Raw genomic sequence first — 19,475 nt, forward strand, 5'->3', positions numbered from 1 at the left:
CCTTAAAAAGCAGTGGCCTGTTTCTTGACCCTATTCCTCTGCTTCTTGTCACCCTAGGGTTTTACAAGGGGAGAGAGATGGGCTGTTTTGTTTTCAACCAAAATGTAACTACACGGTCTCGCTGGTTGTTAAAATACTGAAACGCCCTGTTCTTACTCACCTGCTCCTCTCTGCCTTCACCTCATCTCCTCCAAACCCCCACATACACACACACACACATACACACACACATACACACACACATACACACACATACACACACATACACACACATACATACACACACACATACACACACACGCACACACACGACAAAAAGGCCGGGTACACAGCAAGGCAACAACAGATGGAGCACTGCCTCACATCCTCCTACCCCGGGTGCTGCAGCCTTCACTGCCCCCCATTTCCCCTTTAGAACCAAGTGCTCAAGCCGCATACCCGTTCTCCTCGCTGCCCAGGGGGTCCTACTGGTCCTGGGCCTCCAGGAACTCCAGGTTCCCCCTAATAAAAGAGGAGAGAAAACACTCAGGTCAGCAAAGTCAAACCTGTTCTGTCCACTAAATGAGGGGACACAAGGTCCTCAGTGGGCAGCCAGCACTCAGCAGGGCTAGGGTGAAAGACACAATACGTCTACCCAGAGAGTAGCAGAACAAAGCTCAGGGCTGAGCTCTGAGGACTTTTTAGGGCTGTATAGTATTCCATTGTGTATATATACCACAATGTTTTCTGCTCTCCTAGTGTCAACTGGGGACTTTTTAAGGCTGTATAGTATTCCATTGTGTATATATACCACAATGTTTCCTGCTCTCCTAGTGTCAACAGACTGGGAAAAGTAAGGGTGGAAAGTTCACTCTAGGGAAACTGACTCATTGGCTAATGTATTCACTTACACAATACTTGCTTATTGCTCTGGAAAATGAGTGACCCAATATGATAAATGTAGCCCTGCCCTTACTAAGCACAGTGTGGTTAGAAAGAGAAAGAATGAGGTGGACAATTACAACCCTGTGCATTGAAGCTGGGACTGCTTTGAGAGCAGCAAAGAGACTTGAGGGTCCAGAGAGGCTTCCCAAGGAGACACTGAGAAGCTGGGCCCAAAGCTCACTGTGGGGGCTGAGGAAGGAGCAAGGGAGCCTACAAGTGACCCCAGGAGAGGAGAGTGGTTGGCTCTGGAGAAGAGGATAGGGAGGCGGGGGCAGGAAGGAGCTGAGCTGAGAAACCTTGGAATTAAATAGGGGGAAATGCAAAAGGCTTCGTGTGCTTCTCCCTGCTGGCCCAGGGTTGATGGCCAAATGCTGTGGGTATCTGTATGCTGTGAATGTATTGCTCTGATTGGTTAATAAATAAAGTGCTGATTGGCCAGTAGCCAGGCAGGAAGTATAGGTGGGACAAAGAGAGAGGAGAATGCTGGGAAGAGGAAAGCGGAGTCAGGAGACACCAGCCTGCTGTCCAGGGAACAGCATGTAATGGCACAAGGTAAAGCCATGGAACCCATGACAACATTTAGATTAACAGAAATGGGATGAGTCTAAGTGTAAGGGCTAGTCAATAGTAAGCCTGAGCTAATGGCCGAGCAGTTAAAATTAATATAAGCCTCTGTATGTGTATTTGGGACCAAGCGGCTGCAGGTTGTGGGTGGGAGAGATTTGTCCCAACCGCAGGGCCCAGGTGGGACACAAGAGAACATTCAGCTACAGCCAAATAACACTGAAAGCTGAAGGTGGACAATGTGATAGCATGTGTACATATGCATATGTTGAAACGACTGCCACAATCACACCAACTAATAACACATCTCACACTACCGCTTAGTACTCTTCCATTTGGGTTTGGATTTTTTTCTTGGTGATGTGTATGTGTGTGTTGAGAACTGTGTGTGCACATGTGTGTAAGGGTAGAGGTCAACATCAGGTGCCTCTCCCAGTCCCTCTTTACTTTATTTTGTGAAACAGGCTCTCTCAGGGAATCTGGAAATCACCAATTCAGCTGGATTGGCTGGACAGCACCCCTGTACCCAGCTTTTTACATGGTTCTAGAGGATCAAACTCGGGTCCCCATGTTGTACAGCAAGCCCCTTACCAACTGAGCTACCATTCCAGCCCTGTCTCATTAGTAGCAAAGACTGAAGATCTTCCCAATGGAAAAATGACAACTGAACCCCATAGTAGTTTCCTGAACCCCATAGAAAAAGAAACTGTAGGTCTTTGGCTCAAATATGAAAGAGTTTTGAGGCCTTGACAAGAGGGTAGGAAACCCAGCAGGACTCCTCTGTAGCCACACAAACCCCAGAGCCTGAAGGATGAAAACAGAGGAGTTGGGTGGACGTGAGGCCAGTACTTGACTCTGGCGATCTCCACCACAGCTACCTTAGCCATGGCAGGCCTGGGTGAGACCAAACGAAGCATACAAAAAAGAGTTCAGATCCATCCACTCATCTCAGCCAATGAATGCATTCCTGCTCAGGGAATATAGGAGCTGAAGAGAGTCTCAGCAGTGTTTTGTGATGGGCAGCTAACTCTCTCCTTGCAATCAGGACAGCTCCCTAGAGAGAGGTAAACAGTAAGGAATTCTGTGCTCTGTGGGTGGGAGAGAACATACTAGCAGCTCGCAGATGGTTGAACATGGTGCTTGGTTTGAATGAGGGATTTTCACACAGCTCAGGAGAAAATGTAACAGCGTTTGTTCCCAGTATTTGAAACCAATGAGAAATGTTTACCTTTCTCCCCCAAAGCCCAGGTCTTCCAATGCTCCCCCTAGATCCTGCTGGCCCAGGAGCACCCTGAAAATAAAGAGAAAGAGAGATGCAGAAGCCACCACTGTAGTAATTTCTGGAAGCCCAGTAGGAACATGGCAGGTATTCACATCATCCCAACAGTCCCGGAAGGTCTCCTTAACAGAAAAGGAGATGAGCCAGGGCAGAGAGGGTAACCTAAGCAGTGGACCATGGCTCTGCAACCACCGGGAATTCACTAGTCCCTGTGGGATCTTAAGGGGAGGGGAGGACCTAAAGGCTTCCTTGACTCTATCAGCATTCTTTCCAAGGGAGGGGGCATTCCCTGCAACACATCTCTGCACATGCACATTCCACAAAACCACAGATACATCCATCATGGAGTACAGGGCATATTTCCAATTGCTAGGTCTAAAACTGGGCATAAACATTCTTTACCAATCTGCTAGGAAGATAGAACTGAGCACATTCGGGCATCCCTTGCCTTCTGAACTCTGGCTGGCAGGAGTGAAGAACTCAATAGAATCAAGTGCTTCCTACAACCCCACCCCCAACCCCGACCATCCAAACTCTCATTCCTCACTGGGGAACCTCAGTCAAATGCTGAATATAAAAACTCGGCACAGATCGTTGTACAGTCAAATGCCTGTGGTCAGTGGAGAGACAGGCACACAGACGAAATCTAAAAGCACAAGCAGAACGATCCGTTCAGAGTGGGCCTGCTCATCATTGGGCAGCATTTTTAAGTCTTCCAAATGCGTCCTTGAGCGGAGTGAGTGAGCCTGTGCTTTCAGAGTGAAAAATCACCAAAGAGGGGTGAGCCAGTGAGGTATAAAGGATCTGAGCCGGACTAAAAATGTATCTTCAGTAACTCAAAAAATGAAATAAACCTTCCATGGATGACGTAAATGCATGATACACTAAGGCCTTTTATGGTAAGAGCGGACAAAAGGTCAGGAGTCCCCGAGTCACTCACCTGAGGTCCCTGGTGCCCTTGACCTCCTTTTTCTCCTTTCTCGCCAGGATTTCCACTGGACCCCTTTTTGTAGTAACGACAACAAATACAATGTGCTGTCAGTGAAGCTCACTCTCTTAGTAGATATTTTTGCAACACCCCTGTGGAGGCAGAGCAATGGTCTGCCTCTCCAAGAAGCCTTACTGATGAGATAAGTCTTTTTTAGAAGAATAACTGGGGACAAGCCCAGACACAGTGGCACAGATCTTATTAAGGGATTCCCTGCCTCAGCATAAAAGTCTCATCCTTCTTCTACAGAGAGAAATAAAAATAGATCAAAAGGGGAATAAGTAAGCCCATGGAGATACAAACAGCCATCGAATGCATCTATGTGATGGTTCGCTGAACCAAAGTGCTTTCTCAATGTGTAAATACAGGAACCATTGTTTCAAGTTTGCGTTAAAGATCACATTAGCAGGCTTCTGCCAGCTAAATGAGAGTTCCTCTCGCTGCATAACTGGGGAGACTAGAAGTGAAATGGCCCCTGCCTACCAGGAAATCACTGAGTAAGCCTCGAGTCACTAGCGTCAAAGGATCCCAGAGCATCTGAAATGACTGTCATCCCACACCCACCCCTAAAAGCATCTGGACAAATCTAGATTGATCCTATGGTTACTCGACCTGTACTAGACCTCAGAAAAACTCAAGAGAATCTAAATTACTTTAGTTTTAAACTGGAACTTTCTGGAAGAAAAATGAAGTTCTTAAAAGACCTTAAAAATAGGTATTTCCACGCAGACTCTTCCAGACAAGTCCAGGTTTAAAGTGAGCTCAACACGGAGTGGGATCAATGGTGACTCAACACAAAGGTGTGGCAAAGCCATCATCAAGAGATGATATGGCTTCTTCCAGGCAGGGAAGAAGACAAGACAGATGCCTGAACTTCTGACACCAGTGTCACTAATGGCATTTGGGAGACTGATAGCAACCCAGTGTATAATAATAATAATAATAATAATAATAATAATAATAATAAGCTGTGGGATATCTTTCTGCACACTGTGAATATGTGTTGGTCTGATTGGTTGATAAATAAATATGTTTGGCCAGTGGCAAGGCAGAATAAGGTTAGGCAGGTCATTTGAACTGAAGAGACAGGAGAAAAAAGAAGAGTGAGAGGAGATGCTAGCCCTCCACTCAAAGAGCAAGAAGATGCCCACAGACCAGTGACACCAGCGCCATGTGGGAACATATAGATTAATAAAAATGGGTTGAGTTAAGTTGTAAGAGCTAGCTAGTGAGAAGCCTGAGCCAATCAGCCATACAGTTTGCAAGTAATATAAGCCTCTGTGTGTTTACTTGGGTCTGAGCAACTGTGGGACTCGGACAGGGCAGGACACAGGAAAACTTCTGACTACAAACTGCTAATTACTCACTTCCTAGGCACAATACAAGGTAAGCACAGATTATACTTTTCCCCCTCAGTGCACATTAGTGAGCTGCAAATGTTGGAGCAATTTTAATGGAACAAAATAAAAAATCAAAATCATCTCCCACCATGGGAAATGCACAGGGTGATGGTTGCAAATTGAACTTTTACCAGTTGAATATATTTATTTTTAATTGTGTTTGTGTGCATATGAGTGCAGGTGCTCAATGAGGCCAGAAGAGGGCATCAGATCCCCTGGAGCTGCAGTTAAAAGCTGTTGTGAGCCACACCACCTGGATGCTGGACATTAAACTCTAGTCTTTGGCAAGGTATTATGTGCTCTTAAGCCATCTTTCCAGCCCCTCTGTTGTGTGTTTTTATACTGAGCTACCTGCTTTCTTCCCACCAGAATGGCTCCATACCATTTGTCCACATTTATGAAATACCTAGCATACCTGTGGGCCTTGCAGTCCTTCTGGTCCCTGTGCACCTTGAGGCCCCGGGTTTCCTGCTTCCCCCTAATGAAAAAGAGTTTCCAGTGTTAAAATTTTTCTCTGCATGGTTCCCAGATAGATCATTTGGTTCATCTGACCTTATACTGCCCAGGGTCTTATTTTTCCAACTGTCAGGAATGAACTCTAGCATGTTTCTAATTTTCATAAAGATGGGGGTGGGAAGAACAATTGGCTCAAACAAACTGTGGTAGTGTGAATGAGAATGGTTCCCACACGATGGAACTGTTTGGGAAGGATTAGGAGGTGTGGCCTTGTTAGAAGAGGTGTGTCACTGGGGGAGGAGTGGGCTTTGAGGTTTCTAGGGCTCACACCAGGCCCAGTCCCACCCTCTCTCTGCCTGCCGCCTTAGGATCAGAATGAAGCTCTTAGCTACTGCTCAAGTGCCATGCTCCCTTCTGCGATGGTCATGGACCGATCCCTGGAAACTGTAAGCAAGTCTCTAATTAAATGATTTCTTTTATAAGCTGTCTTGGTTATGGCGTCTCTTCATAGCAATAGAACAGTAACTTAGACACAAGTTTTGTTTGAAAATGCCATGATATCAAATACTTTGCATGCTAATTAAAAACAAGTTTAAAAGAAGAAAAACATGGGAGGAATACCTGGAATATATAACTAATAACAATAATTTGGATAAAAGATAAGAAGCAACAAGAATTTCACTTTCTTGCATGCTGCTTCCTGATACATGCGACAGCCAGTCAAGGTGTGATGTTTAGGACTGTGTGAGTTCTACTGGTTTGTCAGGAAGTGTTTTTTGAGGAAGGCTTTGCCTTAGTCAGGCCTGTCCCATTTCAGGAAACTGACTGGAGAGCTGCTTGTGCTTCCCACTCCTCAGTAGGGTTCATGGCCAGGGCTGGCGTGGGAGCCCATTTTTGGGTTCCTTGTGGCTTTACCCAGCAGGTCCACATAGAGGATGATCAGGACCACGGGCCTGAGTGCAGGTGTCTGAGATGGTCTGCACTTGGCTGTGCTGGGGGAAGGTCTTTTGCTCCACCCCTTGGCATCTCTATAAAAACCCTGGGGCAGAGACAGTCAGGGCCTGTTGGAATAGGTTCCAGGCCCTCTCGAGGCTATCCTTTATTTTCTGTCTGTTTATCTCCGCAAGATTCTCCGCTATAAATCCTTCTATCTAATATTTCCTGCTGCTCACACTCAAGAAAACTCTGGGGAACTGTGGGGTTGGTGGGCAAACGCCCCACAGGCTGGACATCCTTACAGCATTCTGTCAATGCTACTTACCCAGCACCATCTACATAGAAGAAATGTCCTCAATACCCTACCACAGAGGACAGGAAGTCAAAAAGAAAACTTACCGAGGGACCCCGGAGTCCCCTCCGACCTTCCATTCCCTGAAACGCCAAAGGCAAGGCATCAGTCAGTGTGTCCAGACAGACAGACAGAGGGTCTCTGAGGCAAGCCAGTCTCTCCCATTCCCTGCTCATAGAGGGTTTCCTGGGGGCCCTGGCAGGGCAGGTTTTCACACTGGGTGTTTTAATCACACACTAACATTTAGGGGATTGATGGCAACCCAACACACTGTAGCCTTGCCCCAGCCTAGGAGCCTCTGGCGATTATTGAGTGGGCTATTTGGAGGACCAGATCACCCTGAAGAAACTGTTTTCCCTCCCTGCAGCCCCACGAAGCGTTGTGTACACTGTGTGCTGAGTGCAGGGCAGAGTGAAATTTCTAGACACGGTGGTACATCATACGGGCCCCATGAAGTCTGGCTCTGCAGGATTCCTCGGGGAGGAAATGGCAGTGGTGGCTGCTCCTCTGTGTAAATGTAGATGCTACTGATTGAGTTCCTTACAAAAGGCAAGGCTGGTCCCTCAACTCTGTCTGTGCCTCTCCAGGAGGGAGTTCATGTCACCAGTGCAAGCTACAGGGACAGAAAGCAGCCAAGAGGGGTGATGCCTCAGGCCCCAGATCCTAACTTACTTTCCCCAATCTACGGCAATAAAATCTGCTGACATTATTCTTTCTCACTGAGAAAGCCATGGAACACTCTCAACCACCAATTCATATTGTGTTGTGGTAACAATTGTTTTAAACAATCGCATTTATTCGTTTATTATGTAGGAATTACTTCAGAACTGCTGCTTTCTCTCAGTTGCCCACCTCCTAAAGTTCCTTGGGATACATCATCCAACCAACTAGCAGCCCTACCAGGTGTTAGACTTTTATGATACACTCTGGGAGAAGTTACTCATAGTAACTCGTCAGCTGTTTGTCTCTGGCTATGACTAGTTGATGCTCTTGACACAGGAAAATAGAGAAGATAAAAAGTCAGCAAAGGTGGAGGCTCCTGTTGCCATGACTTCATGGTCTGTCTCCATGGAAAAGCCAGGACAGGGACTAGAGAGGTGTCTTCTCAGTTGAGTGGGTGCTGCTCCCACAGAGGACGCACACCAGGTGGTTCACAACTACCTGTGACTCCAACATCCTCTTCTAGCCCCCACGGGCATCTGGATGCCAGAGCACAGACATACACATGCACACTCAAATGAAAAATAAAATAAAAAGGAAAGGAACAATAAGGTGGCTACAGTGGTGCATGCCTATAATTGCATCATTTGAGAGTCCAAGGCACAAAGACCTCGAGTTCAAGACAAGGCTGGTCTACACAGTAAGTTCAATGCCAGCCTCAGACAAAGAGGTCAGCAGAGAAGAAAGGCTGGAAGAAAGAATAATGCTTATTCTGTGTAATAGATTTACATCATATCATGCTTACAGGCAGGACCTTAGGAACAGCACACTCTCTTGCTTTTAGTTCCACAGCTTTGTGTCTAGGTGGCACAAAGCAATCGCACATTAAACCTCACACAGTGGTTAGGAGCATAGACTCTGAAGTGAGATGATCTGAGCTCAAATCCCAGCTCAGTCACTTACTAGCTTTTGTGACCTAGGGAAGTTACCCAAGCCTCCTTGATTTGCTTGTGTATAATGTGGATGTAAAGATAATAATCCTCCTGGCAGGCATCTTACGGGGCTTCTCTAAATGAGTATCTAAAGTGATTAGATCAGGACCTGGTACAAAATGGACGATATATTAGAAATACAAATGTTATAAGGACTCTTTGCAAGTGGCCACCAAAAGGCCACGGACCTGGAATGTGGCCTCCTGTGTGGTTGCCAGTGTGTTGAGCCATTGTTTTAGTAACAGCTGGTGTGATGATTAATTTCTGGAGGCTGAAGTTCAGTCACACAGGGAGCCCATGCCCGGGTTTGAGCTGTGCTGTTTACAATCCATTATCCACTTAAGATGCTCTGAGGCTCACAACAGAATTCTGGCCTACGTTGGAAATGTGGGGGAGAGGCTAGAAAAGCCCCAGATTGCTTGACTATGAACATGAATATTAATGCTGCCTTCTTTAGTTCCAAAGATAAGAAGTTACAAAACAGGGAAATGGGTAAAAGATGGGGGGGGGGGGGTTTGAGGTCCTTCTGTCCTTGTAGTGATTTAAAAGGCAATGACTAGTGTGTCCAAGGAGTAATCCCAACCCTACTCCCCAACATCTCTGTTTTTAAAGCACACGATTTATGTGTCAGTTATAAACCTATTTCAAACTAAAACCCCTTTTCTCTTGAGCCAACAGATATATTTCTCTCTAAATGTGTAATGCTTAGCTCATCTTGCTGCTCTGCCCCTTCCCCCAATCACATCTCAATCCTGGGAAAGCACAGGCCCAGGGAAGGGTCCCAGAAGCATGGGAGCCTAGCCCCTCTGGCTTGGGATCTTTGTCATTCAGGATAAACAAGGGTAAGATGGGCTAGACTGCAGCCTCCCAGGGAAGAGAGCAGCCGACTGCTGCCTTCGAGGGATGAGAACAATCCACTCAGGAAAGAAAGCCAAATATTTTCATTCCCTCTGATCAAATTAAGGCCAAACCCAGGGCTCTCCACATTCTTCTCTGTTATCACATTCATGCCAAGTATGCTAGAGGAGCTTTTAATACAAATATCATCTCTAGCCAGGTGTGGTGGGGCACACCTACAAGCCCGGCACACAGGTGGCAGGGGCAGGAGGATTTTTCTGCCAGTTTGAGGCCAGCCTGGTCTACATAGTGAGTGCTAGGCCAGCCTGGTCTACATAGTGAGTGCTAGGCCAGCCTGGTCTATATACACAGTGATTTCCAGGCCAGCCAGGGGTACATAGCAGGAGTCTTCTCCCTCCCCCCAGAAAAATAAATAAATATCATCTCTACAGCAGTTCACAAAGGGTAATGTGGTTTCTTGGTTGCTCCTTAAAAACTGAAGGAAATCAAATGTTCTTTGGGTGGGGGAGAAGTAGGCTTGATATCACATGATGCTATAAGCTACCCAAGAGCCTCCAGACTGCCAATGAGCCGGCTCTAATAGCCAGTGGTTTGGGAGTTTATTCAGGAAGAAGCCATTTATGTTCTCCTTCCCTGGTCAATGTGTAAAGAGCATGAGATTACATCTACCCAGTCCATAACATTCTGACCTAGCTCCCAGATGCTAAGCTAGGAGAGGAGACTGTGTATTGGCTCTCTTCAAAGGCATTCAAAAACACACTGAAGGCAGAAAGGCAAAGGCAGATCAGAGCACAGTGTTTCTGAGCCAGGGATGATTTTTGCTTCCTACGCCCACCCACTATAGACATTGGCAGTATCTGAAAAGACATTTTTGGACGTCACAAATGGGTAAGCAGAAGAGCAGAGTTTGGGGGTGTGGTTAAGCATCTTATGAGGTGCAGGACAGTCCTTCATAAGAAAGACTTCTCAGGTCCAAGAGGTCGGCAGTGTTAAGATTCAGAATGCCTGCAAAGGTACCAGCCATGGGTGTGCTCTCTCAGTGGCCACAGATGATCTCCAGGGCTCTGCATCCCTCACAAGGGATAAGGAGGGAAACGGGTGTCTGGGAGATACTTACCCTGCTTCCTCTGGAGCTAGGACCACCTTGTGTCCCCTTCCACCCAGTTCTCCCCTAGAAACACAACAATTCCCCAAAATCAGAAGTCAGAAGTAGGTTCTAAGTCCTGGGCATGTTATAAAGCCATCAACACAAATCATCAACTGCTCTCAAGACAGCAGAACAAGGGAGTCATGCAGGGGTCATTCTGCATAGTGACACTCTTGGTGAGATGGCCACACAAGGACAGGGCTTACAACCAGGACAGGGGTAGCAGCATGTCATAAGTAACTGGCAACAAATGAAACATTGTGCCACTTCCTTGAAAATTAATAATTCCCTCAAAAGTATAGCCTACTTCAGACATGCCTTATTTTAAGTAGAGATGACTTGGAGGGTGTTTGCTCACCCACCATGTTAAACTTACTTAGCTAAAAAATGGAATTAGTCAACTTATCTATGTAACATAGACCGAATTACTTGTGTTCCTCGATCTCCTCTGTGGCCCTTCTGGCCTTTGATGGTGCTGTCTCGTCCTGGGTTACCCTAGGAGATGATTTCAGAAATGTTTTAGAATCCAGAAACATCAGCGTGAGGAAGTTCATTCATTGGTTTGGATGCAGAGCTTTGCTATAGAGCCCAGGCTGGTCTCGAACTCGAGGTGATCTTCTTGCCTCGGTTTCTGAGTTCTAGGATTGCAGGTGTGTGCCACCCCCACTCTGCGTTTTCTCTTTCTTCCTTGTGTGGTGCATGGGATTAAACCTGGGGCTATCGGTGACAGAGAGTTTTGAGATGGAGGTCTCACAGAGTTTCTCAGGGTACCTGAGACCCTCCTATTCCAGCAACCTGAATAATCAGAATTAGAGGCCTGTACCACCTCCTTTTTTTGTAATGGTATAATATTTAAGTGTTAGGCTTCAGAAGTTCTCACCCTGTGAGTCTCGACCCCTTTGGCAAACTCTCTAAAAATATTTACACTGCAATTCATAACAGTAGCAAAATTACAGTTATGAAGTAGCAATGAAAATAATTTTGTGTTTGGAGGGTCACCACCACATGAGGAAGTGTATTAAAGGACCACAGCATTTGGACCCTTTGGTTGAGAACTACTGGGCTAATGCAAGCTAAGAGATGAAGTGTAAGAAAAATCTCCAATTTGAAACTCCTAAAAGTAACCTTTGCCCCAGTTTGAAGGTGACTCACACAGTATTCTAACAGTGCCTGCTGGGCAGTGACTTCCTCTAGTGTGGCTTCCGTGAGGCACTGGCCATCCCCCCAGACATGAATGAAAGCCTCCTGTAACTGAGTCTGAGAGAGAGAATCTCACAGGGATGCAGCTCAGTGGTGAGTGCTTGCCTAGCAGGCACAGGGACCTGGGTTTGAGTCCCAATGCTGTTAAACCAACAAACAAGCATGAAATAAAGAAATCAAGCTCTGGGACGCAAGATTAGAAATCTGATGAACGAAGTGGAAGTTTTCTCCATGTACACTGTGAGAACTCACATGATGGAGCTTTAGATCCCCTTTCTGGGCCATTCAAATAATCAGTCCATAGCAGATTTGGACAGATTTCCCCCACATAAGAAAGCCCTGGGTAACAAACGCCTGCTGTCCCAGCTCCCTAGGCCAACACTTGCCTCTACTTCAGTGGGAGTCACTAAGGAGAAGGAGAGCAGAATTGTGCTGGGATGAAATTCAGAGTTCATTAGGGTCCATAACTTACGGGATCCCCTGGGAAGCCCTTCTCTCCATCTTCTCCAGGGGCACCTCTGGAACCTGGGCTGCCCTGAAAATAGGCAGACAGACAGACAGATAGATAGACAAGTAAATAAATAAAATGAGCCTGCGTGTTATCCTGCAGGTGGCTTTAATGTCAAGCAGTGGGTAGCCAATCAGATAAAGTATTTCATGTTTCCCTGCCCTGCTCAGGTTCCCTTAGACTCCCCAAGTTCGAGGTTAAGCCACGGTCAGGCTAAGAAACAGGAAACCTTCCCATGGTCTAGCATAGAGCTGTCCAATGGGACTTTTAGCAGTTGGGGAAAGCTCCGTGGCCTTGGGGAAAGCTCCGTGGCAGTGGAGGAAAGCTCTGTGGCAGTGGAGGAAAGCTCCGTGGCAGTGGGGAAAGCTCCGTGGCAGTGAGGAAAGCTCCGTGGCAGTGGGGAAAGCTCCGTGGCAGTGGAGGAAAGTTCTGTGGCAGTGAGGAAAGCTCTGTGGCAGTGGGGAAAGTTCCGTGGCAGTGAGGAAAGTTCCGTGGCAGTTGGGGAAAGCTCCATGGCCTTGGGGAAAGCTCCGTGGCAGTGGGGAAAGCTCTGTGGCAGTGAGGAAAGCTCCGTGGCAGTGGGGAAAGCTCCGTGGCAGTGGGGAAAGCTTCGTGGAAGTGGAGGAAAGCTCCATAGCAGTGGGGAAAGCTCCGTGGCAGTTGGGGAAAGTTCCGTGGCAGTGGGGAAAGCTCCGTGGCAGTGGAGAAAGTTCTGTGGCAGTGGGGAAAGCTCCGTGGCAGTGGGGAAAGTTCCGTGGCAGTGGAGAAAGCTCCGTGGCAGTGGAGGAAAGCTCTATGGCCTTGGGGAAAGCTTCGTGGCAGTGGGGAAAGCTCCGTGGCAGTGGAGGAAAACTCCGTGGCAGTGGGGAAAGCTTCGTGGAAGTGGAGGAAAGCTCTATGGCCTTGGGGAAAGCTCTGTGGCAGAGGGGAAAGCCCCATGGTGGCCACTAACCATCTTTGGCTATGCGACACTTGGAACATGTTTAGTGAGACGGAAGGGTGGAATTTTTCACTTCAGTGAATTTAAGCAATCACACATGCACACTGGCTGTCCTACTTGGATGCTCCAGACAGTTTAGCACTTCTGACCTCCCCAGGGGGTTTCAGCTGTCACCTCAAACAACTTTCCAGTGAAATTTTCCCTGGCTACAGTCCCTGGAGGCATTTTGACTGATTCCCCCATTTCCTGTTTTCCTGCATTGGAAGAGCATACTTTCATGAGCCAGGGTTACAGTGGGACAAGAGAGCTTTCTAGGGAGCAACACAAGAAAGGCCTCACTCTGCATAACCTGAGGGTGACTTCTTGTACCCACATGCCCACCCCAGGCTGGGCCCTGCATACCCTTAATATGTCCTGTGTCTGCTCTTTGTGACTGCTTTACTTGAAGGCTTCCTCCCATCTCACTTCGATTACTATGGACCCACCCCTCACCCTTCCTTATATTCATGTCAACTCCAACAGTCCCTGCACTACTTCCAATAATATTTCTAAAACATGAATTTGGTTGCCTTCCCCTTAAACCCTTCCCAAGCCACATGCACACATGCATGTGCACACACACACACACACACACACACACACACACACACACACACAGCCTAATGGCTCATTGTAGCTCTCCTCGCCTTTTATTAAAATCCATCTTCCTCCACCTGAGCTCTGCTCCTTCCAGGAAGAGCAACTGCCAGCGGATCCCTGTTTCAGGTGCTTGCTTACCCTCTGTCTAGAATGTTCTTCTTCCACATCTGCACCTTGCTAACTGCAATTCATTTCTGGTTTCAAGAAGACTCCCTGGACACCCCCACCTCTAAGCTGACTGGGAGTCAGAAGGACCCCAAGTGGCCCCAGATATTTCTGGGTACCATGGAATCCTTGAAGACAAGGATTACAGTGGTCCACTCCAATCTCTGACTCCTTGACAAATAATTCAGTATCTGGTATGTTACAGATGTTCAAAAATATTTGATAAATAAATAAGTAGATCTGTTGGGATGAATTTATAATAAGCAAAATATTTCACTATGATTTATAACTCCAAGGCCCCTAAATCAACTTTTTCATTCTTTTTGTTTTTGATGTCAGGAAAGAGAACAAAGGTTAATAATGGCCAAACATACTCATTTACAGACTTCTGGAAAATGTAACCACAGAAAGACCTCACACAGTGAGTTTTTCTAGCTGGAAATTCTTGAATATTCCATAGTAGTTATGGTGGTTTGAATGAGAAACTCAGTGACTCAGAGGCTCACATATGTGAGCTCTTGCCCCTATTCCTGTTGGTGGGGCTGTTAGGGGAGGTTATGGAACCTTTAGGAAGTGGAGCCTTGCTGGAGGACACTTCACTGGAGCCTGGCCTTGAGAGTTTATAGTCTCACCCTAGTTCCTATTCACTCTCTCATTCCTATACGCGGATACAATTTGATCAGCCAGTTTCCTGCTCCGGCTGCCAGGCCACATCTTCCCCAACACAAGGACTCTGTCCCTTTGGAACCATAAGCTAAAACAAAGCCTTTCTTAAGTTGCTTTTGGTCAAGGAATTTTGTCACAGCAACAGAGAAGGAGCTAATACAGTAGTCTGTGTGTCCCAAACCAAAGAGTGGTGTCTGTTTGTTGGCCATAGGCTTTCCTTGCATGATTGGGATGGTTAGTTTTATCAATTTGAGTTTAAGAAACACTCAGGACACTAATGAGACACACCTTTGGGTATGTCTGTGAGGGTTTCCCCCAATCCCAAAGCTGCACCATCCCATGGGATGAGGTCCTTGACTGAATCAAAAGGAGGCAGGAAGGAAGGGCTGAGTGCTGGCCATCCCCCTTCTCTGTTTCCTGGCCAGTACCGTGGACCAAGACTCCCCAGCCCCCATGCATTCCTCATCAAAACAGACTGCATTCCCCTGAACTGTAAGTGGAAATAAATGCTCTCTCTCCCTTAAGTTGCTTTCTGGGTATCCGGGAGGCATCAGGCATTTGACCAGAAGAAAGGTAATGAAACTGTGGTGACGTCAGCTGTCAATCTTATCCCTAACTGCAAGCACAGCAAACAGGGATGGATCTGTCACCGGGGACTACTTGATTACCAGAAAGAGTTACCTGAGAGCCAAGGTCACCTTTTTCTCCCTTCACCCCACGAAGTCCATAAAATCCCTAAACAAACATAGAACAGAACCTCATTTAGAAGAATCAACCTCATAATGGCTTCACGATAACTCAAAAAGAGGAGACAGATGGCTTACATCTTCTCCATCCAGTCCATCAAGCCCATGTTCTCCGTGTTCTCCCTGAGGGACAAGAGACAGCAGTCAGGTACGGCTGGTAACTGAAGCAATCAGGGAGCCTCTGACCTACTTGTTCGGAGATCAAACTTGACTGGGAAGCAAATACAGTACCTGAGCTCCAGCAAATCCTTTCACTCCCTGTAAAAGATTAAACGTCCATCACTGCGGGGTCAAGGGCAGAACGGGGATTCTAATTCTGCAGCAGGGAGGGGCCTCCCTCAAAAGCATGGTCTCACTTTATCTCTGAATTGCTTCTGGCTACACACCCATATAAAGGTCATGGGTAGAACTATGTTCAAGGCTCATCTGCAGACAGAGGAACTAGTATGTGAAATGGGGAAAAGAGGTGATGAGACAGAGGACACGGGAAGGTGTCACAGGGGCAGGAAGGTGTCACAGGGGAGTGAGCACAATGAGCTAGGGGAAGCTTACCTTCTGGCCTCGAGTCCCCGGACACCCGATGATCCCTCTATCTCCTTGAGGTCCAATTTCTCCTCGTCTTCCCTGAAATGAATCCAGACATGTCTCCAAAGTGATACTTTTGCAGGAAGCTGTGAGCAGTTTGCTTTGGGAGCCCTGAGCTATAGCTTGTGGTACCCCAATTTTAGGCAAAGCAATTCCTCCTTTGCAGCCCCTGGACTCCCTCTCCCCCCCCCCACCTCCCAACCTGCCCCCCCCCATGTTCACACACTTTCCCTGTCAGCCTTCAGCAATCTCGAGACTCCCTCCCCCGCCAGAGTCCCCCTCCCCTTTACACGGCCCCTATGCTCACACAGTTTCCCTGTCAGCCTTAGGGTTCCCTCACAAGTCACAAATGGGTTGAATGTGCACTCAGTCACTTTACTCCCCCATCAGAGAGTGAGGTCACTTTGCCTCCTAGCTACAGGACTAATTGCTCAGTGATCCCACGATATCATGCCCAGGGCCCTGATGCCACCCTGGGGAAGTCAGCCCTGCTGACACAGAAGAGCCATTCAGTGCCCAGGGCTAGAGCTGGGCAGAAACAGGTGGGAAGACGCATGACTGCCAGAACAGAGCACAAAGGCAGAAGAGCTTGTCCTTGGGGCTGGAGGGAGATCAGTTGGGAATGTGCTTTCTGAGTGAGAGTGGAATCTGAGTTTGATCCCAGAATCCACATTTTAAAAATCCAGGAATGGTCATATGTGTTTAAGTCCAGCTCTGGGGTGGGGGTTGGGGGACAGGTGGAACCCTGCAGCTCTTGAGGGCTGGTCAGCCTTATCCAAGTCAGCGAACTCTAGGTCAATGAGAGACCCTGTCTTTAAAAAAAAAAAAAAAAAAAAAAAACAAGTGGATCGCTCCTGAGAAACAACAGCTGAGGTTGACCTCTGGCTTCCATATGTACACACACACACACACACACACACACACACACACACACACAATAAAAGCTGTTCTTCACAATAAAGGTCTGTCCAAAGTCAGACTGTCCACAGAGGAAAAGCATTCCAGGTCAACATGTCTTGTCAAACCTGACTCTCCCAAGAAATATTTAGAAACAGCCAACAGCCAGAGTTAAATGCGTGAGGAGAAAATCATCATGCCCTTCTTGAGTGTGGGGCCCTACTGTTTCTGGGACCATTGTGTGAGGAATTATGTAGATTAAGTCATCTTCTAGGTATGCCTGTAAGGGACAGTCTTGATTAGGGTAATTGAAGAAAATAAATAAATAAATGTAGGTTGTACCATTCCATGGGCTTGGGTCCTGGACTACATAAAAAGGAAAAAGGGATCATCTAAAGGGGAAAAAGCTATCTGGAGGGAGGCTATCTGGAGAGGGGCTATCTGGAGAGGGGACTGTCTGAAGAGGGGCTGTCTGGAGAGGGGCTGTCTAGAGAGGGGGCTATCTGGAGAGGGGGCTATCTGGAGAGGGGGCTATCTGGAGAGGGGACTGTCTGAAGAGGGGCTATCTGGAGGGAGGCTGTCTGGAAAGGGGCTATCTAGAGAGGGGGGCTATCTGGAGAAGAGGCATTTGGAGAGGAAGGGCCTGAGCTGGGCACTCAGCCCTCTCTACTTGCTGACCCTGGACACAATGCAACCAGATGTCTCGGGCTCCCGCCCCGCAGTTTACACACCGTGATGAACCACTCCAGACCACTCCCTCGTATCATCAGCCAACACAAACCTTCCTCTCTTAAGATGCTTTTGTCCGGTGTCTTTTCAAAAGAACAAGAAAAACTGCTACCTCAGCTTCCCTGTGAGGGAGGGGACTTGCAAGCCTCCTTTCCCTGTCTCTGAAGATCGGGCCCTACAGGCCCAAGGTGCTGCCCATGCTCACTGGTGCCTAAGAGAACCTTAGACCTCACAATTTCCCATGGCCTGAGCTTTCAGCCAGCTACAGGCCCTCAGCAAGGCAGAGGGGTGACTCACCCCACACAAGAGCATGCTTACACAGGCCTGGTAGTGTTTGGACCCCAGTAAGGGTACAAAGTGAGCTGCTTAGTACACTCCCTTAGTGGTCCTTTTAAATAAGCAAGTCAGCCTTGGGTCCTAGAAGAATTATCAAGAAGTTAAAATATCCTGGTCAAGGTCTCACTCATAGGTCACTCCTTGGAAGTCTCATTCCAGAGTTGAAGCCTTTAAGCATTATAAACATTATGGACTGAACACTCTCCATGCCTACAGAAGCCGCCCAAGGGGCTCCAGTCCCTCCAACTTCTACTATAAGGGTGATGGGCCAAGCGAGGGTGCTGGTTCCAGAGTCAAATATTGAGGCTTCCAAACGTCTGGGCAGCATTTAATCATGAAGTCATGCTCTGGGGTAGTCTTGCCCACTCCCTCTCATGAAAGAACCATGCTCCAGCTCTGGCCTAGAGCCATGAATGGAGCACTGTGCCTAAAAGGAGCTGCCTAGCTGCTACAACCTGCTTAGAGACACTGAGAATTCCAGACCCCCAACACTGATTTAAAAACCAAACAACACCACCGCAGCAGTCCCTGGCACAGGAGCCGCTGATGTCCACAGCTTGGAGTTAGTGAAGGAAAAAGAAAAGCAGCCCTTTCCTCCACAGAGTAACACACACAAGCGTCCTCTACCCCATGAGTGTTTTCACGATGAAGAAAATCAGCAAGTGCATGTATGAGGGAGGAAGTTCTAACTTACAGGGTCTCCATCCTCTCCTCTGTATCCTCTGCCTCCTTTCAGGCCTGAAGAACCCTAGGAGGCAAAGAGAGAGGCACATTTAACCATCCCCCATCAGTTCAACTAATGAAGTCATTAGGCATTCCTATCCAGGCCCTGCCTTTGACTGTTGGGTGGACCTTGTGCCAATAAAGCCATGAGATAGGGAGAATCCAACTCCTGCAGCTGACTTTTTCCTTGGACTCATCTCTGAAGCCCCTTTGCAGAAGGACATCTTCCTAGTGACACAGGAGACTGATCCTGGGAACCCTCTTGTGGATGAGGGGACACTCCCATATCTGAAGGGTTTACAGGAAGCTGTGACTACCATTTTTAATATGTATTTTTTCTATCTTAACTATATGTATGTGCTGGCTGGATTTATGTCAAGTTGACACAAGCTGGAATCTTTGGAGAGGAGAGAGTCTCAATTGAGAAAATGCCTCTGTAAGACTGGGTTGTAGGCAAGCCTAGAGGGCACTTTCTTAACTAACAATTGATAAGGAAAGGAACTGATGGCCTACTGGGCTGGTGCCACCCTGGGCTGGTGGTCCTGAGTTTTATAAGAAAGCAGGCTAAGCAAGCCACGAGAAGCAATCCAGTAAGCAGCATTCTTCCATGGCCTCTGCATCAGCTCCTGCCTCCAGGTTCCTGCCCTGTTTGAGTTCCTGCCCTGACTTCCTTCAGTGATGAATAGTGATATGGAAGCATAAGCCAAAAAAACCCTTTCCTCACCAAGTTGCTTTTCATCATGATGTTTCATCACAGCAATAGTAACTGTAAGACTCTGTGTGTG

General features: G+C 47.4%; 1 protein-coding gene across 1 annotated transcript in view; it reads right to left on the reverse strand.

The window, feature by feature from the left end:
• Positions 1-19,475, reverse strand: part of Col6a5 (collagen type VI alpha 5 chain) — a 122,786-nt gene that overhangs the window by 50,482 nt on the left and 52,829 nt on the right. Inside the window, exons 13-25 of the mRNA XM_042281552.2 lie at positions 18,662-18,715; positions 15,973-16,044; positions 15,652-15,678; positions 15,499-15,543; positions 15,356-15,409; positions 12,229-12,291; positions 10,986-11,051; positions 10,527-10,580; positions 6,947-6,982; positions 5,571-5,633; positions 3,708-3,770; positions 2,717-2,779; positions 439-501 (exon numbers count right to left, since the gene is read on the reverse strand). Of these exons, the coding sequence (XP_042137486.2) occupies positions 439-501; positions 2,717-2,779; positions 3,708-3,770; positions 5,571-5,633; positions 6,947-6,982; positions 10,527-10,580; positions 10,986-11,051; positions 12,229-12,291; positions 15,356-15,409; positions 15,499-15,543; positions 15,652-15,678; positions 15,973-16,044; positions 18,662-18,715 (723 nt within the window). The remainder of the gene's footprint in view (positions 1-438; positions 502-2,716; positions 2,780-3,707; positions 3,771-5,570; positions 5,634-6,946; positions 6,983-10,526; positions 10,581-10,985; positions 11,052-12,228; positions 12,292-15,355; positions 15,410-15,498; positions 15,544-15,651; positions 15,679-15,972; positions 16,045-18,661; positions 18,716-19,475) is intronic.

The sequence above is a fragment of the Peromyscus maniculatus genome, chromosome 7 (assembly GCF_049852395.1).
Source record: "Peromyscus maniculatus bairdii isolate BWxNUB_F1_BW_parent chromosome 7, HU_Pman_BW_mat_3.1, whole genome shotgun sequence".
Taxonomy (NCBI): domain Eukaryota; kingdom Metazoa; phylum Chordata; class Mammalia; order Rodentia; family Cricetidae; genus Peromyscus; species Peromyscus maniculatus.